Source organism: Austrofundulus limnaeus, unplaced genomic scaffold (assembly GCF_001266775.1).
Source record: "Austrofundulus limnaeus strain Quisiro unplaced genomic scaffold, Austrofundulus_limnaeus-1.0 Scaffold2, whole genome shotgun sequence".
Lineage (NCBI taxonomy): Eukaryota > Metazoa > Chordata > Actinopteri > Cyprinodontiformes > Rivulidae > Austrofundulus > Austrofundulus limnaeus.
In genome coordinates this window covers 7,803,506-7,829,365 of record NW_013952404.1, presented here as the reverse complement: position 1 = coordinate 7,829,365, position 25,860 = coordinate 7,803,506, and the positions used below count along the sequence as shown (strand labels likewise).

The 25,860-nt window shown below is 39.7% G+C and overlaps 2 protein-coding genes and 1 long non-coding RNA gene across 5 annotated transcripts in view; 1 reads left to right on the top strand and 2 right to left on the bottom strand.

Annotated features, from left to right (window-relative positions):
• Positions 1-12,009, bottom strand: part of grhl1 (grainyhead-like transcription factor 1) — an 18,331-nt gene extending 6,322 nt beyond the window's left edge. Inside the window, 14 exon segments of one of the 3 annotated variants that reach the window (XM_014014356.1) lie at positions 184-269; positions 502-530; positions 1,974-2,101; positions 3,101-3,344; positions 4,806-4,900; positions 6,247-6,358; positions 6,449-6,602; positions 6,826-6,908; positions 7,343-7,584; positions 7,662-7,795; positions 8,221-8,291; positions 8,520-8,709; positions 11,681-11,806; positions 11,882-12,009. In XM_014014356.1, coding sequence (XP_013869810.1) covers positions 184-269; positions 502-530; positions 1,974-2,101; positions 3,101-3,344; positions 4,806-4,900; positions 6,247-6,358; positions 6,449-6,602; positions 6,826-6,908; positions 7,343-7,584; positions 7,662-7,795; positions 8,221-8,291; positions 8,520-8,709; positions 11,681-11,700 — 1,588 coding nt within the window. In that variant the 5' untranslated portion in view covers positions 11,701-11,806; positions 11,882-12,009. 3 annotated transcript variants of the gene reach the window in all.
• The window catches only part of LOC106521732 (uncharacterized), a 20,663-nt gene extending 1,705 nt beyond the window's left edge, over positions 1-18,958 (top strand). Inside the window, exons 2-3 of the long non-coding RNA XR_001310703.1 lie at positions 17,235-17,285; positions 18,463-18,958. This is a non-coding gene — a long non-coding RNA (uncharacterized LOC106521732). The remainder of the gene's footprint in view (positions 1-17,234; positions 17,286-18,462) is intronic.
• A 5,105-nt stretch (positions 18,959-24,063) lies between these two features.
• LOC106521675 (dentin sialophosphoprotein) overlaps positions 24,064-25,860 on the bottom strand; it is a gene marked incomplete at its 5' end in the record, with an annotated part of 3,806 nt that continues 2,009 nt past the window's right edge. The window contains 1 exon segment of the mRNA XM_014014342.1: positions 24,064-24,907. Within this exon segment, the coding sequence (XP_013869796.1) occupies positions 24,222-24,907 (686 nt within the window). The 3' untranslated portion in view covers positions 24,064-24,221.

Sequence of the window (25,860 nt, the reverse complement as noted above, 5' to 3'; positions counted from 1 at the left end):
TGTGTGTGTGTGTGTGTGTGTGTGTGTGTGTGTGTGTGTGTAGGTGTGTGTGTGTGTTTTGAAAGACCTGGACTAATCACATGGCCCTGAGAGTACATGAGTATGGGGTGGGGGAGTTTTCAAAGGTTGACCGCAGCAAACAGACGTGCATGTGCAAACACTGATTTCACACACATCTAATACCTTTCTTCGGCTCGTCCACTCTCGCCATCTTGTTCGGTGGCGAAACAAACTCGTCATCACTGAAGGGTAATCTCCTCATACCCGTGCTGCAGTGGGTGATACACAAAGCACTGATTTAAAAAAAATAAAATAAAAAAAAAAGAAAGAGGCGCAGCAAACAATTTCCAGGCCACAAAAAGGAAAACACACAAAAGACACACAAGCATTTCCTAGAAACAGCTAAATGCACACCGTATTATTGAGAAGAGGTCAAAAGGTAGACTCGGTTCAAAACAACAGTAAACAAGACTTAAGAAGAAAAAAGATCAGCGAATTCACCTGTCTTCTCCCTCCTCTGCTGCGAAAGGCTGTGTGGGAAACAGAAAATAGACCACTCAGTTTTAAAGTTGCAAATCACTTAAAGGAATCAACATAAACACAATGATAGCTGTACAAATACTGCAGTTGTAACGCTTTGCGGTTGCGGCAAATTCAGTCAACTCGGTCAAAGGCAAAGTAAACAGCGAAGTCCGAACACTGTCCTGTGTTGACCTGCTCTTCATCTTTTTTTTTTACCGTCAGTCACAAACAGCAGGTTTACATTTCTAAAAACAGAGCAAAGCTAAGTCTGGACCCAGATTTATAAAACTGGATGTAAAAAAAAAAAAGCCACAAAAACCAGATAGATACATTTAAGAGGATGTCATAAATGTATGTTTGAAATTATGTTTTCAAAATTAGCATTAATGAAATAAAATACGCTTTATTGTTGGGAACCTGTCACGTATTGAGCCATTTGTTCTGCGTATTGATCAGCTTGCTGATAATAGATTTCTATTCTGGGAGCAAAGTCAGTCAACTCGTCTTATCGGGATCAGATTACACAGCCTGAGTCAAGTTCAGAGCCACGGGATCACAAAAAAATAACCCCCTCCCTTCAGCCTTGTTAGCAAAGTAAACTTAAACCGGGGAGAAAATATTTGCCAGCTGGACTCAGTTCAAGCTGTTCGTAAAACGACCAGCAGGGGGCAGTKACAGCTCATAGGAAAAAAAGAGATTTCTTGAGAAATATTACTCCTCTGAGTTTGTTTTCACTAAAAAATAAAGCCGATTTCTGATTATGTAAATAAAAATAGATAAAAGCTTGAGTATGGATGCTGAGTTTGCTTCCTRACGCTCGAGTGTCATGTTAGCCATTCATCCGTTCATCCCGCCTGCTGGAGGCAAAGCTCAGAGTCCAAACACGCAGAGAGGACGTGCTGTGGTTCAAAACTGATAAAATCCTYAAACTCCTGCCCACAGCCTTTTAAAACAGAATATTTTTCTCATTTCTGCTCTTTTCTCACCAACACTCTCAGCAGCGTACAGTATGCAGGAATCAATAATAAAGAAAACGGCACTATTTCCTCCCACCACCACCTGCCTTCAAGTTCTTCTCTTTGCGCTGCACTTATGAAGACATGAATCTAAAGGTGGGTCTACAGGAATTGTTTTCCACCCTCCTAGCTTGTTTTGAGTCACTGGTGAATGATTCACGGTGTGAGTAAGCAGTCTGAAACCCTGCCATCAGTACGTAGGACTCCTATCAAAGCTGGAAACCAGAACTGTCTGTTCCTGCCAACATGCATGCAGGCGGGTCACCTCGACCCAGRCGGCAGATGGGCGGGAAGGAGCCGAACAACAAAACTGTTTATGGACCACCACTGTGATCACGATCCTGTTTATAAATGCAGTAAAAGCAGTAGGTTTATGCCACATTGGCTTTAGTGGAGGCATCAGGGAGCGGGCGGGGTTTCAGCGACGGCACTCACGTGGCGCTGGAAGTTGGAGAAGTGAAGGTCGGGGATGAACAGGACCGGCTGGGTCTCAAGGTCAGCCATCGTCTTGAAGATGGTCACGTCGTTCCGCTTCTGGAGGAGGGGGACTTTTACATCGGAAACTGCAAGAAAACAGGAAAAGACGAGAGAAAATCTTCAATTTGGACATTAAATAAACATATTTTGTCATTTTCTTTCAAAACAAGCTTCTTTTCACGGGTATTTGTTCTGTTTTGACTTTTATTGTTCTGTATTTTGTTAAATTTGTTGATGTTATTATGCATTTATTGCTTTATATATATTAAGTAATTATGAATTTGATATCTTATTTCCCTTGACAGAATCTGGTCAGGTGAGGTTTTATATAAATCTGTTAGAAAGCTAGATATAAACTTTGACTTGATGTTTCAGCTTATTTCTAACCTGTTTTAGTGCAGTGAAGTCAGCATTTACTGGGTCTGAGTGAGGAGGAGAAACCGAACAGTCCCCACTGATAAACTGTGGACCGGTGATGTTTGTTGGAAATGTTTTCATGTAGATTTTAAGAAGATCTGGTTGGTTCAAAACTTTTGCACAGTACCCACACAGCACACAGGATGCGGGCCAGGTCTGGCAATGATGGAACTGTTTTTAAGATGGCATGTCACAACTGMCCCAACTGTGGTTTGGTTTATGTGGCCCAAATRTGTCAATGCCATAACTAGTCTAGTTGTGGTTTGGTTTATGTGACCTACATGCCATAACTGGCCAATTGTGGTTTGGTTTATGTGGCCCAAATCTGTTAATGTCACCACTGGCCCAGCTGTGTTTTATTTTTTATGGTGCTGCTGACCCAAGTGTAGACTAAGAAAGGGCCATCATTATTTACAGTGTCTGTGCCGAGTGCTGACCAGACAGATATGAGCCACGAAAAGTCACAAGTTAATTTCTTGTGTGGGCCAGAACTGGGCCAGACAAATMTTGCTATGTMGTTATACTGTTTATATAATCATCGTCTCCTTGTTGCATTCAGATGTTCAGATGTTTTCCAGGTTTCAYTCTGTTTATTTAGATGGGAAGTTACCTCGACCACAGGTCTAGACCAGTTTACATGAGATGAATCAAAAATAACCGCGACTCACAGGCCAGACTGGCAGCCAGCTCGGGCCCCTTCCCTTTCCGGCGTGACTGTTTCCTCTCCTCGTCCCGGATCTTCCTCTCTGCTCCCTTGTCACAGAAGACTTTGATCTGGCAGTAGGCGCGGTGGATGGGTTTGTTGCTGCGGTTGTTGTAGCTGTACGTGTCAATCTGCAGGTTCAGGGGAAGACCCTTCACCCCTTTCTGAGACGAGAAGTCCGTGCTCAGGCAGTTGACGGAGATGAAGATCTGTGGAAAGAAAATTTAAAAAATAGAGATTCACACTTTAAAATGTCGCTGAATTAAAGCAAAAATAATTAGAGTAATTTTCATTCTGATCAGCTTGGCTTTGACTTTTAGGTCTTCTTGCAGCAGGTGCTTCACTGTTCAGTCCCAGCTGCAGTTCTGTGGTTTGTGCTGCCCTCTATTGGTTCATTTTAGCAATGAAATACTCATTTTCTATTCCTTTGTCCTGATGCTTTTACCGAAAACAGGTTCTCATTGTGTCAACAAAATACGTAATCATAACAGAAGGTCTGAAAACACCAAGCAGGAAGAATTCACGGGGGTTAGTAGCGGCTATCACTTATATTTCACATTAAATTCAAGAAAAACCATCTCTAAATGTGGTTTTGCACTCAATAAAGCAATACAATTATGTTTTAATTGTAGAACATATTTACAGCTTTCAAGTTAATGTCAAAGAATAAAAAAAATCTTTGTATTTTATGCTTTTATAAACAGCTGCTTTGTATTTGTTGTAAAGTATTAATAGGTGGCAAAGAACGTTTAAAAGGCAAATAAAGACAAYACCTCATCTACAAAACACACAGGAGGGGCTTCTGTTTGCAAATTTACTATGAATACATAAATGATGTATTATCTTCCCCTCAAGGCAAACACACACACCTCCTCATACACACATTTGTGCGTCTCYTGTTACTCCACCACGACTATCTTAACTCCACGCTTCGACCCTAAACYTGAGCTTAAACCCTCAATCATCTGGAAGCGAGGAGGAACCGAACAGTCCTCTCTGCTCAGGCCCAACACACACATTTATAGTTTGTAAAAACAAAACAGCATCCATCTAACACAAAAACATATTTTAGTCTGTAATCCGATAATTTACTGAGGCAACATTTGAAAAAGAAAACAGGACAGTGCAGAGGTTAAACAAGAGGCGTCATAAACAAACAAGGATGAACATCCTTTAAACGCATGCCTCAAGTCAAACACTGAAGAGAAGAAAAAAAGATACGCACTCGTGACTTTGTTTATGTCAAGCGTTTGCAACGGAAAGCTTCAGCAGACGCATATCAGCTCCGAGAGGATCCTCCTTCCTGCCGCTTTACCTACCAGTTGAGCAGGATTTTTATTTTACTCAATCTTGTCTTTCATCCCTCGTGCTAAATTTCCTCATTCTTGACTTTTTGTTTTAGAAATACTGCAGTGTGAAGCTTTAGTTCAGACCAGGTAAGAATTTCTGAGCATAGGATGATTGTTTTGTTCAGTGACACACAAAACGGTAGAATCTAAAATTGAATAACTAATGAAAAAGTTGCTGTTTAGGTGCGACTAGAAAGAACTTTGGTTACTTCTTGATGAAACCTACTGATTAAACAGCCACTGTTGCATTTTATGTTTCTTTAAATAAAATCTGGGATGCTGGACTCAGTGTCATCGCCATAAAAATGTCACATTTCTTACTTTGGCCTCTTCATTTGTGTCCCAGGTGAAGGAAATGGCGTTATAAGAAATCTCCTCGATATTGCCAATGGTGTTGAAGCTTTCCTTGTAGTCAGCTGAAACAAAATAATCAGTTTATAGATTAATTAATAAATAAACCCGCTTTAAAGTTTAGGTAGTCGAGGTAAAATGGCAGCTAAAATTATAATAAAATAATAAAAATGATGTCAAAATTCCTCATACATGGYCTTTTAGATAAAAGTCTCATTTCTGCAAACTTGGTTAATAAAAGACAAGCTGTGATTTGTGGCTGTTCTACACACGCAGTAATCCCTCATTACCAAAACTTAGCTCTGACAATCAGACTGTACCGCTTTAACACTTGTTTAAGATCCTTATTAATGTTTTATTCATCCAATCACCAACATTCTGTCAAACCAAAAATAGTCTTGTGCTTCACCAATGCTAAAAAGCTAAACCAGTGAAAATTAGCAGACGCTAACACTAACAACTAATCGCTAACGGCTAACGCAACAGTCACCCAGTCTGCGTCACGTSTTCTGGTGGGACTGACACAAACCTGCTGATATTAGTTAGTTGTTAGACTTAAAGTCAGCTAAACCCAGTTTAGCAGAAGCTAATTGGTCTGCTAACATTTTTCAAGAAAGCTAATCTGCTAAATTAGTTCTGCTATTAGTTGTTTGCTGATTAACASAACTATGTTCATTCATCACTGTCTGATTCCAGTAGTGTCTGAATCTTCTGCTTTTTGCTCCACAAGATCCTTTTGACACTCTACTTTTAAACTCTGACCCAAGTTTGCTTTAAACCACAGCTAGTGGTAGGCACAGCTAACCAAAAAGTTAGCTTTGCTAACTTATAATCCACTAACTATATAGCGATGCTAAAGCTAAACAGCTCAGCAAGTAAAAAATAATTGAACGCTAACAGCTAAGACAACTCTCACTAAGTTTGGGTCATGTCTTCGTCTCCTTCCAGCTGACGACTGGTGGAACTGACAATAAATCGTTGGTTTTAGCTTGTTAGTTAGCTGTTAGCAGACTTCAAGTTGGCAAAAGCTAATGTATCAAAAGCTAATTAGTCTGCTAACTGTTCTCAAAGTTAGTGAAAAGGCTAATCTGCTAAACCAGTGTTTTTCCAACCCTGGTCCTCAAGGCATACTGCCCTGCATGTTGTAGAGGTCTCCCTGCTTTGACACACCTGGTTCAGGTGATTGCAGTTCACCAAAAGCCTGCTAATTAGTTATCAGCTGAAATCAACTGTGGTGAAGCAGGAAAACATCTAAAACATGCAGGCCAGTGTGCCTTGAGGACCAGGGTTGAAAAACACCTTTTAAGTGTTAGCTGATAAGTGGAAGTATACCCACCACTGGCTAATCTTAAAATCTCTCAACTTTGACCTAAGTTTACTATAAACCTTAGCCAACATTTATAAATCTTACCAATATCCAGACACCTRTGTTTAGCCGTGTGCTGTCTGGAGTGCCAGTACTTCCAGTGTTTCAGCTGATCATCCCGGCACTTTTCTTCTCCAAACACCACCATCACTACGCTCTYTCAAGAGAACACAACCACCGATTTACACTCCAGTGAAGAAAATCTTTTTGTTTTGGTTCATTTTTTTTAATTTTATTTCGTCCGTACCCTGACTTTGGTGATGGGCTGTTGAATGCCTTTGCTGTCGACCTCCCTGAGGGTGATCGGGTAAAACTGTCCCTTATTGAGGTACGTCATTGTCCCGTCACCAGTTTTCTGACGCAAGGACTTGGACGCCTCGAGAGAGTACTCAAAATTACTCCTGTAATACAGAGAAATATTTATTAAAAATGCAGTTTTCACGTAGGAAAAGAAAAATCACCGACTGAACTATCAAAACTGAGCAATTTGGTTAATTTCATGAGCTAAATTTCAATGTTTTTTGTTTTTCTAAATAGGTACAAATCTGGTTTCTCCCCTGCGACCGATATGAATGAAGCTTTTCAGCTGTGCCGTGTCATAATCTGAACGCCTGCGCGACTCACCCCGGCGRGGTGTCAAACTGAGTGTAGTCCTCAGGCGTCATGGAGGCCATGCGTAACTGGAGATCTCCCGGGAAGGAAAACATCTGTAACGCACAAAGACAACGGACGGTTAAAGCGAAAGAAACGTGTCATAGAGCTTATCTGGTCTGTCATATTTTTGTAAAAACAAAAAGTTTGACACTTCATGCTTTTCCCTAGAAGTTAAAAATGGGCATGGTCACCTCATCCCTTCGGTCTATTTGTTGGGTTGCTCTTGTCTGAGGTAATTCCCCTCCAGATTAAAAAAAAGGAGAAAGAGGTAGGAGGAAAGGCTTTGGCTATTGTACGGGAAAAGTACAGCACTTTATTGTGTTGGTGAGACAATGGCATAATAACACACTGGCCACTATTTTACCATGTTCAAATAAAACCAGGGAAGGCTGAGCCCACCCCTGGCTCTGTGGGATCAGGTGAAAACCCCATTGTTTGATAGGAGAGGAGAAAAGTGAAGGAGAGGGGGGCGAATTGAAACGCTCACCTCCTGGGAACCGTCCTTGAATCCCTCGGTGAAGGTGGAGTCGGGGGGCGTGCGGGCCTGGGTGCCGGGGCTGCACTGGACAGTGTTCTGGGGGAGGTGGCGGTTGAAGACGCCCACGTGGCCATCGGTTTCGTTGCAGTTGTTCGGCACGGTCACGGTGAAATCGTGACCATGGGGCGGCCCCTCCGTCTTGACGGGCGTGTAGGTTGGCACGGTGGCGATGGAAACTGTGACAGTCGTGTCTGAAAGGTCAAATATTAGTYAACCAACGACCAGGTTCTGTTTTTAATCCTGTTTAAGTCACTGAAAGGGAGCAGACCTGGGGAAGGGAAATGTGCCCTCTTGTCCTGGGTCAGCTGAAGAATATTAACTGGCGCTTTGAGGACTTGGATCCGGTTCTCCATGCCGGCTTCTTGGATTGGAACGATTGGGTGTCTGGCCTGGATTTGGTGCCTGCAACACAGAAAGTGTAGCTCAAGCTGATTCCATCTAGCACTGGTTTAAAAGTTCATCTTYAAATCTAGCTAAAACCACTATTTACGCAAGAGGACTGGGGCCACAGAGCAAAAAAATATTTTTTTCCCCTGAGTTTTAATCTCACAATTCTGAGAAAGAAAAGCCAGAATTCTGCGATTAAAGTCAGAATTTTGAAAATTTTTCTCAGAATTCTGCAAATAAATTCAGGATTATGAATTTTCTTAATTCTGAGAAAAAAGTCATYATTCTGAATTTAATCGTAGWATTCCAAGAAAAAAGTCAGAACTCAGGAAACACTAATGTTTTTTTCTCTGTYGCCCTAATCCTCTTCCATAACTARAACATCATCGCTCTCTGCTGAGCTTTTATTTTTAAAGGGGGTGGTATRAGTGGATGCTCACCTTTTGTTTGGATCCACATCAGAGACCAGAGACTCTGTCTTGGGCTGTATTGTTCTCTTTTCCCTGGGCACCTGCGTACGAAGGGTAAACACAGCCGCTCAGCYTCTGACCACATCACATCCAACAACACGGGTCATCCTGCTGTCTCTACGGGCAGCTAGATCAGTTACAAACTACAGCTCTCTGCTTAACAGATGTTCCATAAAGGTCAGGTGTCACGTTGTGGATCATGTTTAAAAAAAACTGTAAAACTTTAATAACAAAACCCAGTTTGGTGAGGAAAGTGATTTTTTTTAAACCTCYTAGTAATCGTAGAGAAAGCCGAGAGCTGCGGCGCTGTCCTCGTCTCCGTTGATGCTCATCATGGCTTTGGTGGCGGCGGTCAGCGGGTTCTCCAGAAACGACTTCCAGGCTTCGTCCTCTGTGGTGAAGGAGCGACGCTGGCTGCCATAACCCTGCTTGTTCTGAAGAACCAACACCGCTCGCTTACTGCAAAATTGGAAACGTCAAATTAGCCACTGGGTACAGTTGTTGTTAATTTGGCTGCTTCCTTCTGCAGGATAGAGCGTACTGAATGATGATATTGAAGATTTGGATGTTTTGAAGTGGGGTTCTGTTGAAAAACAAATAATATCTTACCTGCTMCACATAGTGCTTTTATCAACCTCAGTTTAGAGAAATATGAGTTTAATTTCTGAACAGATTAATGAGCCAACAGGATATCCAAATAAGGTCAACACCAAAGCAGTTGATGTTTTATAACCCTGTACACCACTGTTAAGGGCTCGACACATGGGAAGCGATGTCGCTCGCTCTCCATTCATTTCCAATGGAGCCTGTGCGGTGAGGCGACAATCGTTTGCCCTCCTCCAGCTAAGCGACCGGCGAAAATAGTGCATGTGAAATTTCGCGCTCGTACACGTGCACATGCGAGCTTGCGACGCAACACATGAAAGTTGAAAAATGTTGAACTTTTGTCGCTGTCGCTTAGCGTACAACCAATCAGCGAGGGTTTCGTTGACTGACCAATGAGAGGAGAGTATGCTACACACTGCAGTTAGCTAACACTTTCACCAAGGGATTACTAAAAAGCTTTGTGGGAATTTATTGGCACCAGGGTGAAGTTTATGGTAAGTTTTTCCTCATAAAACTGTATCTTGATGTGTGTTTGTTTTTCAATATCATTAGCATCACAAGATTTATTTAGTTTACACGTCCGTAATGCACACCCGCCTTCAGAGCCAAGAACCAATCAAATTTTGTGAAGACAAGCGATCTGAGAGCGCGATTCGCAACGCTGCGATCGCTATCGCGTCCCGTGTGTCGGGTTTCACCCTGGCTGCGATGACAGCCGCTAATCGCTGTAGTTTGTCGCTGCCTGTGTGTCGAGCCCTTTAGCCTCCTGCAGAAAATGATCAGATTTGGAGTATAAGTGTCAAACAATGATGGGGTTTAAAAGTTTATGTTAGCGTGAAGTGAGCTTGGTCACACTCGGACTAGCCTTTAGCTCATCAGTCCAGTCAGAGTTAAACTCTGTTTTTCCAAAATGATGTCATAGAGCAAGCTACGTCATGTAACATGCTCATTGTTCGTAACATTTCTGCAGGATTTCGCTACTTTATGAAGTTTTTCATGAAAAAATGCCATCAGAGCTCAGAAATGTTGGAAAGATTTTATACAAAAACTGGAAATTTTAACGCAGTGATTCTCGACAGAGACTCCGGAGAAGCTCCGCGAGCCAGAAACTTAAAATAATAAAAAAATCACAGCCTCGTTAAAAAAAAATACGACTAACAGGTTTTAAGTGTAACAAACCCAACCAAGTCYAGGATGTTTATCTGCGGGACTTGTTGTTCAGGCTTTTCAACGATTGCGCAACAAATCTCAGCCATCGAACAACCGATGAGACTCGACGCGAGAGGAAAAAAAAAACATTAAAAGTCGCATTTCAGGCTCGTCTGGTGGGACGACTCCAGATCGGGGATTGCCATTGGCTGCTGAGCTGACCGGAAGTGACGCACCTGACCCGGCTGCATTCCTGCGTTTCAACAACAACAAATTACTGCGGGTTTTTCGGAAGGGCGAGAAAACCTGTTTGCGAACGACAATAATGACTTCTGATGAACCGTAACCTCCTGAAGTGTTTTTCCACTTGGGCCTTTTTTTTCCCAACTCATTAGCTCTTTAAGATGACTCATTGTCATGTAAAAATGCTAAAACTTGGACAAAGACATGTAAAAACCGACTGCTGAGTGGATGAAACGTCTCCATTGTTTACAGTAAATTCACATGTTTACCCATCTTCTTTGACTCGTTGACCTAATAATAGTTCTGGTAAAAAACACACCTGTCTTCTTCTACTAAGCAATTATGTTAAATATGTTKTAGAACAAGCTCAGTTTCCATGTCAACAAATTATGTTTTTTTTTCTTGATTTTCTCAAAGTAATAATTAACAATCTTAAATCTGATTGTGCTTTTCTATAAAGCAACTCAAAGAGCTGTTATAATATTACTCAATATAAGCCGTTATAAACTTCAGGCTAATAAATTAGGTTTTACCACAAAAAAAGGCAACAAAGTTTCAGAAATGTCTCATTACTTTTAATGAAAATTAACAAAACAAAACTTCCTGTAGGGGATAGAACATTTAAGGCTTCAGTTGTCTTTTTCCACAATATTTTGAGTAAAAAATAAAAATAAAAAAAGAAATCCCACCACAAGCCCAGATCCAGAGCAGTGCTGGCTTACATTGTCAGTGTTCGGGCCAACGCCTAACAGGTGTACAGTTTCACTCAACTCCAAACTCTTTCTTTTTGTTGCCCTCAAACTACACACAGAGTGTAGAGTATTAATCTCTAACAGAAAAAAAATATCGCAAAGCATATATATGTATATATAATTTCTGATTAAACGCAGTCCATGCAGGGTTTTATTTATTTTTTTGGCTCAAATGTTGATCTGTGCGCTTTTTCTCCTCTGAACAAACATTAAAAAGTCAAAACATAACTGTTACAGTTTGAAGCAAATCAAACACTAAACCGCCCATGTCGATCACGGGACAGCTCCTCTGCTCTAACAAGTGAATCCACCTGAGTTCCACCTGTACAGGCTGGAACATGACAGGTGAAACGAGCGCACTGACACCATGGGAAACTGGGAGCTCGCGCCCCTGGCAGAGGTGAAGTTTGGGAAAACTTACCCACAAAGATTTTTAAAAACCCGAAAAAAAAATTAGGAGCTATGATTATTCCTAACGTGGTTTCTAAATGTGCGACAACAGATATTAAAATATCAGGCAGCAGCTGCGCGTCAGAGTGGTGCCAAATCCATGCGTAAAACCAGGAAAAAGACGCACAAAAAATAATGTGCGTAAAAATGTAAGAATCTGTATATTAGAAGCAAATAGTGTCAACGTGGTCTTTGAGCAGGTCTAGGAGTGGAGAGTCAGGACAACTTACTTGTCATGCTCCTGTGACATCTCTGTCGGTCGAACTGGACTTTCTAGTTGGTTCTGAAAATCCGACCCGTCTTCTTTAAGGTGGAAAACTCCTGGATGAGGGCCGCGGCAACAAACAAGGTGTCCCCTACCGAGAGAACGGGTTTTGTCGGCTTTTCTCGCTTTTTGGGGGCAACGTTGAGAAATCGAGGCCGGTTCTTACCTGTGAGGAGGCCGCGGATTGGATTACAGGTGCCGTGGGAGGCGGGGCCTGTTTGTTGATTAACCCGAGCGCGGCTGTGATTGGCCCGGCTGGTGGCCTATACCTGGAGCTGAGGACAGAGGAAGAACAGGTTAAAAACAAAATATTGATTTGTACTGGGATAATAACAGCGGGATAAATTTCATTTTATTTTCTTTGCAGTTAATTTAATGAGATGTGGAAAAGAATCTTAGATTATATTTATAAAATACTTTCAAATATTTAATAATGTCCCATTAGTGACAATAATCTGATGTATTTGTTGCAAAATAGCAACTTCTGTTGCATCACTCAAGCATATTTTTTATAAATGTTGCAAAATTTGGTAAAAAAAAGTATTTTTGTACTTTCTTAGTCTCATCTGCCTTTTACCATTTGTGTACATTCATTTTATTGTTTGTTTGTGATAAAACATTTAAATTAGTCTGGTTGACACGAATACAGAAATAAATGTGTTGTATCTCTTCTTGATGTTGTAAAAGTTAAATATAATTAAAATATACGTTTTTCTTCTCAGATTTATAAGCATGTGAGTTGGTTTTAATCTAAATACTGTTGTTCTAGACCAGGGGSGTCAAACTCAGTGACACAAGGGGGACAAACATCCAAAATTGATCCAAGCCAAGGACCAATTTCTATTTATTGATGACCTTTTACAATTTATGTTTTATAGCATCAGAACCTAATAAAAAGAAAAATATATAAAAAAAAACACAATTCATATAATGCCTTACTCTGCCAACAACTTTTTAAAATTTATCTTAGTGATACATTTAGTACAATGCAACAAATCAGGTGAAAAAAAAAGAAAACCACCATTTAAAATCTAAATATTTGATGTTATGTTAGGGCCAGATTTAGTGTGTGTTCCAGACATTAAATAATGTGAAAACGACTCTTCCAGTTGTAGATATTTTGTATCAGAACATTAAAAGAAAACGTTCTGCAGGTACTAACATTATTCATTTTTCATCAAAAAGTAACAAAACAGTTATTTTAATRACAGCACAAAGCTGAATGCTGTGAAAAGAAAATGAAGTTGATGTAAAGATTCAGCAGCTTGTAGCAGAACCTCTCAGGTTGTCATGTTTGAGATCATTGTTCTGTTTTATGACCTGGTTTGTTTGAAGTTTTAGATGTTATATCTCATATTTAACTGTTGAAAAATTTGATGTACAGAGAAGTACATTAACAGCAGAGATGTCAAAAGTATTCACAATCATTACTTAAGTAGAAGTATAGAGGGTTTAAAAATACTTTTTTGGAAGTAGAAGTATCAACTCGAGCTTTTTACTCAAGTAAAAGTATAAAAGTACTGGTCTTAAAACTACTTCAAGTATAAAAGTAAAAGTAATGAACACTGTAAAAAAAAAAGGCCATTAAAGATAAAATCTTAGGCTGTGCCACAGGGTTTATAGCATCCACCCCACCCCACACACACACACACACGTGGGACACCACCTCCTCCTCTTCCTGGATCCTGGATCTTTGTTGGTTCATCCCTGTTGGAGGGACACCTGCTTCCACCGGGTCTTGTTTGTGTTTGCACTCAGGACCTGGGATAATTCYGGGAAGCAGGAATACGAGGATGGGTTTGTTTTTGGTGACATTTGGGGGCAATTTTAAGACAAAAGGCCTACCTTTGGGGACAATTGGTGCATTTGGGAACCTAAGTTGAGTCCCCTTTTGGTTTCAATGCCATTGGTGGGTTGGGTTTAGGACCAAAGGTGTGAATTGAGTTTAGGTTAGTTTTAGGGTCAGGTGTGTACTGGGGTGGTTTGTTTTGATGGCTCGTGGTTAGACTATAGAAATGACTGGAAAATGAATGGAAGTCAATGCAAAGTCTCCAAGAGGATAGAAAAAATGTGTGTGTCTGTGTGTGTTGTTTCTGCAAAATAGCTACTATCAAAGTGAGGTCTTTGATGTAAAGGGAGGACATTGTCCKAGTCCTTTTGGCAGCTCTACTGTGCTCTGCTAGTTAGGTTTAGAGGTACGGTGTGTTTTGGTTCAGGTTAGGAATAGACTAGTAATGTTAGTTTTAGGGAAAATGTCTGGATTAGGCATAAATGCAGTTACAGGACAGGAAAATCCATCACATCATTCTCACTTACATCTAGGAATAATTTAGAGTTGCCAGTTAACCTAAGACATGTTTGTGATCTTTGGGAGGAAACAGGAGTACCTGAAGAAAACCCACACGTGCACAGAGAGAACATGCGAACTCTACCCAGAAAGGAAGCTAATATTCTTTCAGAGCTGAAAGAAATCCAGACTAATCTCAAAACATAAATCATGGATCAACTGGACTGATTTAAAAGAAAATGTCTGAGTTTAGAGAAGAAATGGGGAAATTACTTGATGATGTTGTTGCGGACCTGAGAGACAACAGGGTCGAGGAGGACGAGCAGTAAATACCCAGAGAGGTGGAGGAACTCAACACGGACGTTAAGGACACACTGCTCCTTCTGGGTTTCTTCCATTGACGTGGATTTCTCCGGTAAAATTTCAACCAGGCCCATCAGCGAACAGGAGGAGGAGCTGTGAGCGATGACGCTGATTTTCTGCGCTGATTTAGTCTGCCTGTAGTTTAGCACTGACACAGGAGGAAGTGAACATTCAGTCCATGTTAATAAGGCTTCCAAATTAAACTAAACTTGTCTCACAAAACTTGTAGCACTCATTTACAGCCTTCTTGTTCGGCTCGCTACTTCTCTCAGGGGATGGTTGTTTACAGCCATAGGCGTAATTGGCGGGGTGGGGGGTGGGATGGGGGGGTTAATTCAATGAAATGATCCAGTGAATATAACCCAGCCAATAAAATGACGTCACTTGCTCAAACACTATAGAAATTAACAAGTTAAGTACACAGAAGCAACTGTCTTGTTGTCTTTAGGCAACTTTGACCTGATTTAAAAAATTACAATGTCAAATATGTTCGTTTAAGCATGAGTGCTGAAAATGACATGCAGGACTTTAGAGCTGCTTAAAGAGGAAAATACATCTGGACCAGTCCTGTGTTTGTCTGTGTCTCTTTCCTGTCCCAAACCCAGCCGGTCGAGGCAGATGGCTGCCTGTCCTGAGCCTGCTTCTGCTGGAGGTTTCTTCCTGTTAAAGGGGAGTTTTTCCTCTCCACTGCTGCCGGTGTGCTGCTCAGGAGGGGCAACTGTGACGAAGCAAAGATATGGCGCAGTCTGCTGGCTTCTTTAGATGGATGGATGGATGGATGGATGGATGGATGGATGGATGGATGGATGGATGTGTACAGTGCCCTGAGACATCAGTTGTTGTGACTTGGCCCTATCAACGGAATAGAATTGAACTAATTTTTAGATTAATGCTGCCCACCAGAACAAGAGGCTCTTTTATACCAGGTTAGACCAGATCAGGCCTCGGGACAGAAAGACATGTAAAAGGAGACCTAAAAACAAGGCKGAAATCCAGACTGATATAAACAAAATCATCAAGAAGCCTTATTTAGTAAGTAAGTAAGTAAGTAAAGTTTAATTTATATAGTGCCTTWCACAGAAATAAATTCACAAGGTGCTGTACATTCAGTGATGTCATTTAGTGATGAGTTCAGAAATATATCATTTTATAGCCAAACTTATCTTTGTATTTTTAGTCCAGTTTTAATGTTTTTATATTTGATTTATTTAATTTTTGTGTCATATTTGAATATTCTGCACTTTTCTTTTTATTATCAGTTTCTCAGTTTGGTTGTTTGTTTGTGTTTGTTGCCAAATTTCTTTTAGATTTCCTTTGTGTGTATCTCCCACGTGTCTTCATTTTAGACGTTTTTAATTTTTTTAAACTTTTTTTCTGTCTCTGGAGAATGTATACTTTTATAGGTTTTGCAACAAATTCTGAGGTTTTTCTTCAGCCACAGCCTGAGCAGTAATTCGTTTGATTAAAGATGTTTTAGATAAYCTTTCCTCAGTTTCTGTGCTTAAAAGGAGCCAAAAAGTTTCAGTTTTGCCTGTAGTTTAATAAATAATTCAGATCTTTTGGAGTGGTTATGGATTTGTCTTTGAACAGCCTGAGTTTGGATGAAACCTCCAGGATGCTTTTTTTTTTTTGGTTTCCTCCCATATCCTAGAAGGCAGTTTGCTTCTTCCCGCCTCGGTCAGAAACCAGGATGGAAATGAGATGTAAATCCTCCCCCCGCTGCTTGGTTCAGCGTGTGCACACATGTCAGAGCTGCCAGCGGTTGTAACTGTTCTGAGGTCTGTGTGATCGATTCCGGTCCGGACCATCAGCCCAGTCGGAGCTCGCTTCTGTTGGGTAAACAAGGCGACAAAAAATAACAAACCCGAGGTGTGTTTGAAGATCYTTATCGTGTCCTTTGGTTTCTCTGATGTTAACTGAACATCACACATGTGGAGAGGGTTAAACAGGTGTAGGCAGACAGATGTTACAGATGTTTCATCATTGAATTAATCTGGACTCCTGTTCTTACAGGAAGATGTTGTGGAGTCTGAGCTCCAGCAGCTCAGGATGTTTGCAACGTTTTGTTTTTTTGCTGAGGTCGTGGGTTTGATGGTATCAGGCTGTTTCTCAGTGATGACAGTAAAAACAGTCAGGAGGTGCTGAGGGCCGAGCTGACCCGCATGCTGCTCCTCAGACACTTCTACATGACTGCACACACACCCACACACACACACACACACACACTCAGGATCACGTCATCGCACGTTCCAGGTCTGATGAGTTTCTGGGCTTCTTGGAGGAAACATTTTCTGTTTTCTGAATGCATGTTGATGTTTCAGTTCTGAGCTGTAAATATAACCAACCGTTCAGTCAAAGCTGCAGTTTTCTGCACAGTTTAGTCCAGGACTGTTCAACTAAATTGCTCAGGGGGCCACAGTTACTCAAAGCTGGACATCCAGGTGTGATTAGTTGGGTGGGGTGTAGTTTGGCAGTAGGGGAAACACTAAAAGTTGCATTAAGTAAAAGAGCAAGAGTTATCTTTTTACTTTTTAATTAAAATAGCTTTAAAATATTTTCTACATTAAGTAAAAAAACAATAACAAAAAAAAATCAAATGTAATGTTTTACGGGGAGGGACCTGGAGGCCGGAAATGAAGTCACCCGCGGCCAGATGTGGCCTGCCAGCCACAAGTTGGATAGCCCTAACAAAGGCTGTGAGCTACACTTTAGTGTTTTTAATATTGAAGCTTAGCCCCTAAATATTACGTTTAATCAATTAATTGTTTATTTAACTGCAAATCAAAGGACACATCACCAAAAATGTGTTTTAAAATCACCACCGATGCAAGTTCTTTAAGTAAAATAAGATCTTTTGATTTTTCTTTAGGTCTCACAGGTTGGACAATATCTGGATCACTGAACTCCAGTCGAAAATGAGGTAATTTTTTTCATCTCAGACTGATATAAATCCAGCCTCCTCAGTGGAAAAACTACAAACTATTACATAAACTCTTCAACAAATTCTATAAAATTCCGTTTAGAATTAAAATCATAATAAAGAAGTTATTAAAAAGTGATGTTTGATTCTGCAGGATGCCACAGTCTGCAGCTTGTTTTGTTTTTTGTGACCTCGCTTATTTGCTGCATCTCAGCAACAAATTTGAAGATAAGATTTTTTTTGTACAGAAAGTTTGCAAATATAAATCTGATCCTTTCACTGATATCCTAAAACCTTCCCATCTGTCTTCTGTCTTGATATAAATTTCAACTTTCAGTCTTGTTTTTGGTCTGATTAGGCAGTAAGTTTCCCTGATTTGATGCTGAGAAACAAAATCTCACATCATGAACCTGCCYCTGCCGTGCTTCACTGCAGCGATGTTCGCAAACTAAAGACTGCAGAGGGAAAATCTTTAAACTCATCTATACTCGTTGAATTTAAAGCAGGATGGAGCCACAAAATCTAACAAATAATTCAAATGTTGTTATTTATCATGTGAAAAAGTTAAAAAAAACTAAAAAAAAAAAACAGTATCAGTCTTCAAAATCTCAAACATTTGAGAGAAAACCTCACTCTGCACAATAATCTTTTATTTTGAGGATGAATGTTTGGTTATTTTTCTCTCCTCCTTCTATCTTTTTCCATACCTGTTTGAACTTTACCATCAAGCAGAAGTTTGAGGCCTTAACAGGCAGCAGGTTGTTGGAGGAATGCTGATAAACAGAATCACTGACATTCCGGCGCATCATGGACATTTCAGAATGCTATTTAAAGACTCGCAACCATGGGATTTTTTTTGTCATCTGCTCTAAGAGACACACATTTAGTAAGCAAAACAGAGCTTCTCAGAAAAAGTCAAATTTTCCAGAAAGTCAGAGAGAAAAATGCACTAAATATGTTTAATTTGGGTTATTTATTACGTTTTAACTCTAAAATACAATTTTTAATGTCATGTTCTGCACTAATTAAAAAGAATATAAGACATAAATTTATTTCTTCTGCTGTCAAAGCCTTTTGTATCTTCACTTTACAACATCCACTCAGACAACAGAGCCCTCGTTTTGTTTAACGGACACTTTGCGTGAAACCACAATGATGGCAGTCTTGTGACTTACAGGTACTTTCAGAAARGTAAAGACAACAGTGTGTGAGCCGACGCACCTCACATGAGGGCCAAACGAAGACAATCGCGGATGGGACTGCTTGGCTGACTTCAGCGACTGAAGGCGGTTATTGTTGAAGGCGTGAGAGACGCCCAAACAAGCTCTGCAACTTGTCACCTGCTTGAGCCGCCCCCATCTGCCCGGTCCAGTTCTGCTTCAGTCTGAGAGCTCAGCAGCAATCACAGCTCGTCACTCTTCGCCGCAAAGATTAGCTCAACTAAACGTCGTTCAAATATCAGAAAGTTCAATGCATATTCAGAATGGCATCTTAGAGTGATATTTCTGATCTTTTGAAACAGGGTTTATTTAGAAAATTTAAACCTCTTGCTCATGTTGGCCCCTTTGTGTTATTTCTGTTCTTTTAAAAGTTGTTCAAGACACATAAAAACATCTAAAAAGTATATTTATTACATTTTTCACTTAAGCACAGTTTTGTTAGCGATGCAATGCATTCTGTGGATGATGTGTTATGGTCGAGACTAAAACTCAAAGGGTTAAGTTTAAAAAGCTATGATGTGACACAATAAAGTTCTATTTTGTATAAATGTTCTGCACAATATATGGGTTGAAATGATCAAACATGATGTTTGGTAAATATTATAAAGTAAACATTTAGCTCTGAAGCTAATGCCATGTGTTTAACTATGGCATTAGCTCCCAAGCTAATATCATTAGCTCAAAAGCTTGCGCCATAAAAACACCAGTTATTTATATATTAGCTCAGAAGCTAAGGCTATATTTCACAAGATAGGCCAAAACAAAGGCTGTTCAACTATGCTCCAGGGACCACAATTACCTAATGCCCACACCTCAGGGGTTGGACATGGGGGGGTGGGGGTTGTGGTGATTACGTTGCCCCAGATAATCAGGGGAAACACTGTATTTTGTATAAGACCAAGTATTATCTTGTAAAAAAAAWTATACGTAAAAATGTACAGTTGATTTAAAATCTAGGTTTATATTTGCAGGCCGATGGAAATACCTTCTGAGCTAATATTATGTTAGCTAATAAGGTGGTCCGAGGGTCGCAAGTAGCTCTGGCCTATTAGCTCAGAAGCTAATGTCATATATCACCATTAGCTCTACCATATTTAAGAGSTGAATGTCAGACATTGACAAAATAGTGTTCAAAATTAATAGAGCTCGTACTGCTTTTTTAGTCATGTTTTTACATTTGAAGTAAATGTTTATCAGATTTGTGATGTTACTTACAATTATAGTTCACACCTATTTTTGGCTGAACAGTTTGAACTCAAACTATAGTTGTCAACAAAACAATGTAGGTAAACAATGATCTTATTATGGCTGTTTGTTCATGGTTTGAGTGCATTTTTAAATGCCCGATGTGAAAGAAAACCAATCAGMGTGACATGAACAAAACTCATGTCACCTTCATGTCGCTGAGCACGTATTCGGGCTCGTCCGSTCCCACACAGAATCAGCGAGGAGGAATCCGTCCTGATCAAACCTGAAAGACGTCTTTAGGAGGAAGCAGGAAACCYAGCTAACCTGTTCGTGAAAATCTTCTTCAGTCATCTTGAATCAACTTTTTCTTTTGACTCATTTAAAGGTTTTGCTATCTGCGCCTCAACGGTCAAGTTGATACAAAGACATCTCGTTGGACCAATAAACTTTAAGCAATCCTGTGTATTTTCAGAGACGCTGAAGCTGAAGGAAAATTGAGTCATTCTGGTTGTGATGAGGCAATACTTCAAAGTGACATCAGACCTGAGTTCAAACAAAACCTGATTTTTATTTTTGTTATGTGTAAGTTCTGTTGTTCTGGATGAATCAAATCAGCAGRGGGCACCGTTCTGCTAATCCACTYACAGCAAAGCAAACGTTTTGTTTAGTGGATTAACATTTTTGCTATCTTTGGAAAATGTGAGCGGACCGTCCACTAACCATTTAGTTTACTCGCAGATTCAATTGCCTGTSGTTTTAACTGTTTGGTGGATATAGAAATCGCTTCTTTATTAGCTTTTAGCAAAGATTCTTACATTTCTGTGGATACCACACGTCTATGTTTAAAAGACAGACCTTCGTTTAGCGGTTTAACGTTTGTGTTAGCGGATTGGTAGTTAGCAAAGTTAAGGTTTTGGTTAGTCGTGCCTGCCACTGAAAAAAAACATGTATTGATCAGAATCTTTTATGCATTGTTTAAATAATAAATTTCAAGAGAACATATATTTATTTACTATGGTTTGGGTCTGAAGTAGCTAACTAAGAACAAGATCAGCCCGCAGCCCTTTCGTTCCAGAGTTGGGAAATTAAATGTCGTGATATTGGCAGCTATCTTCATTGGGTTTGACTCCGGAAGTTACAGATCCATGTCCAACAATTACTTTTTGAGTTTTATTAAAATCCGTCCAGTAAGATATCCTGTTAACAGACAAACAGATGATGTCAGCAGTTGATGCTGAAATTTAAAGCGACTCTCGGGTAGACTGCCACACTTTGAACATTTGTAAAAATTACTGAATTAAGTTTCTGTTTTCTAAGTTTATTTAGCTGCAGCAACTACTTTGGATTGGATTGACTTGATTGATTGATGTTCATCCAGTCATTACATATAGAACATATAATRAAAATCTGTCTACTGGTTTAGGTGATGTTTCGCTAACAGACAAAACGAGCTGATGCTAACATTTTAGTCAAAGATGTAGTGTGGTGTGTAGCGTTTGGAGCAGAGGAGTCCAAWCCTGGTCCTCGAGGGCCGCCATCCTGCATGTTTTGTTTCTCCACTCCAACACATCTGATTCAGTGACAGYATTACCTRTTCAAGTTCTGCAGAAGCCTATTTATCACCCATTCACTCAAACGACGCTTCAAATGACTATTTTATTTAGATTTGTTTTCTTTGACATTTTAAAATGACGTGTTTTGTTTTCATATTTTCAATTCATGATTGGAATAAATAACTAAACAACAAATAAACCAGGTGTGAGCAGAGAAACTTCTAAATAAAACCAGAACAGTGGCCCTCTAGGCCCGTTGGACCCCTCTGACTTGATGATGAGGATGACCATCAGCTACTTCTACACTAAAAATGTGCTTTTTGTTGCAGCCATCTTGAATCCTGTTGAGCSTAAACATTGTAAATCCAACGATTGTTTCCCTAAGAGGTTTGTTAAAATCCATTTCATGTTTGGGGAGAAGTTTTTCTAACACAAAACACAACTTTTTGCCTTTCAGTGGCAGGCAATAAGCAAAGAAATCTGGCTTGAATGAGTTTGGGTGTAAAATGGATAATTTATTCAAATGTCTCTGACATCCGTAACAAGTCTCTTTGGAGATCCCGTCAGCAGGATCTCTCCAGACATGTACGTACCTGCAGGAGTTTCTGTTGTTTTCAGGCCAACCGTTCCTTGGTGTTTACTGTTTTACGGCTTTTTGTGTTTACCACCTGAGAAAGCACACGTGCTCAGATCGATATGTCTGAGAAATCAACAGTGTARTTCACCAGGGAAGCTGTGATTTATTGTGAGCGAGCGAGCCAGGAGGGTTTTCTTTGTGTTGTCTTGAACTGCAGAAAGGCAGAAGCCGAGGCAGCCGGGAGAAGTCATGCCCAGACAGAGAGCAGCAGAGGGAGTTTCACTTGAACGGAGGCCAAAGCCACGAGCCTGAGGGGCCTGAGACCCAACGACGACAGTCAGGAGACTCCTCCACACGGGACTAAAGATAAAAGTTACATTAGCGACACTGTCGATGACTTAATAACATAAAATCTAAACACAACCTGACACAGAGCAGACTGCAAGCTGTACGTCAAGACCACTAAAAAGTAAAACTTGGTAATAAAACTGTTTTTTTTAAATTACAGAACCATAATTTCTTACTTTTGTTAAAACTATATCACACTTATAAAAAAAACTATATCATACTGTATTTATAAGCATTTATGACATTTCCAAAAAGCCTCAATAAACCGTGAAAGAATATTTTTCGACCAAACTGATTAAATTAGGTGAAATAGCTCACTAATTAAATGGTAACACTTACTTTTTAGTATTTTAGCATTCAGAAAACCAGAAATCATTTTTATTTTACTTAATAAAACTAAGATTTTTTGCAACTTTCTCCGGCCTCAGGTGCAGTCATCTGTGTTGATTCGTATCTCGAGGTTTATTTAAGTGTGGGCTGTGGAGGAGGAAAAAAAGTGCTGCTCGAGCTGCACTCGTGTGTTTTGTTAAACTGGACCAGTTCAACCAGCAGCACCTCTGCTCTTAGTCCATCTCAGGGCGGAGCAGAGAAATCACAGCAGTTGACAAGCTGGATTAGGCCTAACCGTCACCTGTGGTTTTTGTTTGTTTGTGAGTGTGTGTAGTTTCACTTTGTGTGTGGCTGGATCCACACAAACACAAGCACGCACACACAGAGCAACACAGTTTAGTTTATTTTGCTTTACTTATTCTACAAGCTCTTAAATTTACTCACTTTGTTTCAGTGAACGTTGTTAATCCAGTTCTAAAGGTGGAGTTCACACATTTCATTTGTTTATACTCTAATATCTCCTCAAAGACAGTTTTTTAGCAGAAACATGAATCCATCAAATGACAAATCCTTAAGAGATGGTGATTTAATGAGATTATAAAACATACAAAAATCAGGTGATCTCTGCTGCTGTGAAGTTTTTTTTATTTATTTTAATGACAAAGAACAAAGGAGTTTGAGAACAAAAACAATTTAACCCAGACAAWATGCACTTTTTTTTCTGATTTATTTCTTAAAAAAAAAACTTTAACTGTAACAATCAGTGTCAGCAGCAGTGTGACCATGGAGCCACAAGAGGGAAGCAGATACAAAAAAACAAACTTCTCTTCTGGTGTTCTCTTTGAACAAATCACTCCTTTTTTAATTTTATATGGCTTTGATTTTAAAATTCAAGGTCAGATCTGGATGATTTTATTAGTCAAAACTGTCTAATTGACATTAGGAGGTTTTATATAAAAAAGTAGAAAAAGATTTTTTTTGTTGCCCAGACCTGTGCTCTTTAACAAAATATTAAAAAACTATACAAAAAAAAAAAAATAGAACATTTGGTGAAAATATTGGGTTTTTATATATATCGGATTGGTTTCTGCAGAGTTTAAAGTGGACATATCAAGCTTTTAAATCCCTTTTTTTCACATTTAAATCATTCAGTTGGGGTCTGCATAAAGTGGAACTGGAACTCTTTGGTCTGACTTCATCCTTAATGTAACTCCACAAGCCCCCTCCTTCACCCCTTTCGGACYTGTGTCTCAGATCAACTCATTTTGAGGCTGTTTCTTTAAATCCAAAGGAGACGCTTCACGCCCCACCGCCTCCAGCTTTCAGACCAGTTCATTATAGTTTGATATCAGGGTATACAACTATATAGTAGCATAGATATTTTTAATTTACAAACTGATTACAAGATGTCAACAAGAGAAGACTCGTCCATCCAGTCCTACATGCTGGAGCCAGAGACAATATTGTAGTTGGTAAGTCCAGTTTTGGCAGTTCAGTCGCAAATAATTTGATGCAATAGTTCAGAAAACGTCAGAAAATAAGAGAAAACTGAGGGAGTTAAAAAAAAACCATGACCCAAACAGAACATAGATATCTTTGCAACACCAGGAGAAACTAAATTCAAATTTTTCACAATCATAGATACTCCCAGTGTGCAACAAAATCCATTTAAGTGTAAAAAAGTAGATTTTGCCTGATATGTCCATTTAATTTGAGTGTTTTATAAAGTTTTGCTTTTATTGAAAGTTAAGAAGACTTTTGCATAGTTGTGTTCTCCCAAAAAAGTAGGTGTGGTATTCATTACACCAATTCTGTACCTTTCAGAGGGCTTCCTTTTACAATAACTAGTTGAACGACTCGTCGTGTCAGAGTTGATGAAGGTCTTTACAGCTGATGTAGAAGCCCCGCTCTCCATCCAGTCACTGTCATCAGATGTTGATCCAGAGTCTGACGAGTCACTCAGCRGAGAGTCTGACGAGTCACTCAGCTGAGAGTCTGACGAGTCACTCAGCTGAGAGTCWGACTCCTCATCTTCATCCAGATCCTCAAACTCAGAAGAGAAGGAATCCAACCCGTCTGGATCCCAGATGATTTCTATTTCTGTAAAGTCCTCTTCGTCTGCTGACGCTTTCATTGGATCAGCTGATGTGCTGGGTAGAAATTCTCTGTCTTCCACTGTGTGCATATAAAGCTGTGGGAACGGTTTATCTTCATCATCCTCACTCTTRAAAGGATGTGCAGTGAAGTCAAACCCATTGGCCTCAGTCGTTAATGTCCTGTTGAGCTGCTCTGCCTCCAGACTGCTCCAGTCCTCTTCTTCCTTCTTGATGTGGACTGTCCCTGGGTCCTGCTGGTCCACATCAGGCCTCTGCTCTTCTTCTTTAATCCGCACCAGCTGCTGAACATCTGGGGGAAACATAATGACATTATGCCATGACTTCTAATGATTTCAAGACTTTTTAGCTAATTATAGTTACTAGCAATTAACTATAATAAATGCTAAAATGCAGTGTCCTTCAAACAGGTTAGCCGAACCCCCGCCCCCTGCAATCCAGGATCATGTAATACGGCTTACTTTTATCCTAGTTGTTTAAAGGATCAATCTTATCCTGGTCCAACGTTTCAAGATGACCAAATCTGGATAATGAGAGCTCTAAACTGGACTGTATATAACAAGGCTAGGAGAAGAAAAAAAAAACGGTAGAACTGCCAGCATGAGGTCACTCAAAGCATATTAACTTGAAGAAACATAAACAGAAAATACAAACCCACTATTTGTTTAATTATTATCTTATGACCAATCATAAAATGTCTGCTTCAAAAAAAGAAGCAAAATATAATGTTTCATGTTTTAAATATTAAACTCAATTTTTAAACTTAAAATAACAATCTTGAAATGTCCTGATGAGTCTTAAAAACCCAGGTAGAAAAATCAAAAATAGTTTAGTAGGTGTTCTGGACAGTTTCTTCTTTAATGAGACAAAACGTTTCATCAAAGAAATAAACTGTACTAAAGACCTACTAAACTTTTTTTGATCAAACTTAAACAAACAAACAATTACAAAAGGAAAAAAAACATGATTTCCACCAAATACAAGATAACTGTGCTGCGGTCTCTTTATTTTGACAGAGCTGCTTGTGTTTGATGACATGTAACTCACACGTTGTTGCTTCTGGTTGGTTGCAGGAAGAATCTCCTAGATTGTGGCAGGTTGAACCTTTAATAAATGCAGTGGTCTTTGTCCTGATGCATCTCAGTAATCCAGGTAAAAAATCAAAACGAAAAAAATTGTATAGGTTTTCTGGACGGGTTCTTCTCTAATGAAACGTTTAGTCTCTCTTCCAAGAGACTTCTTCAT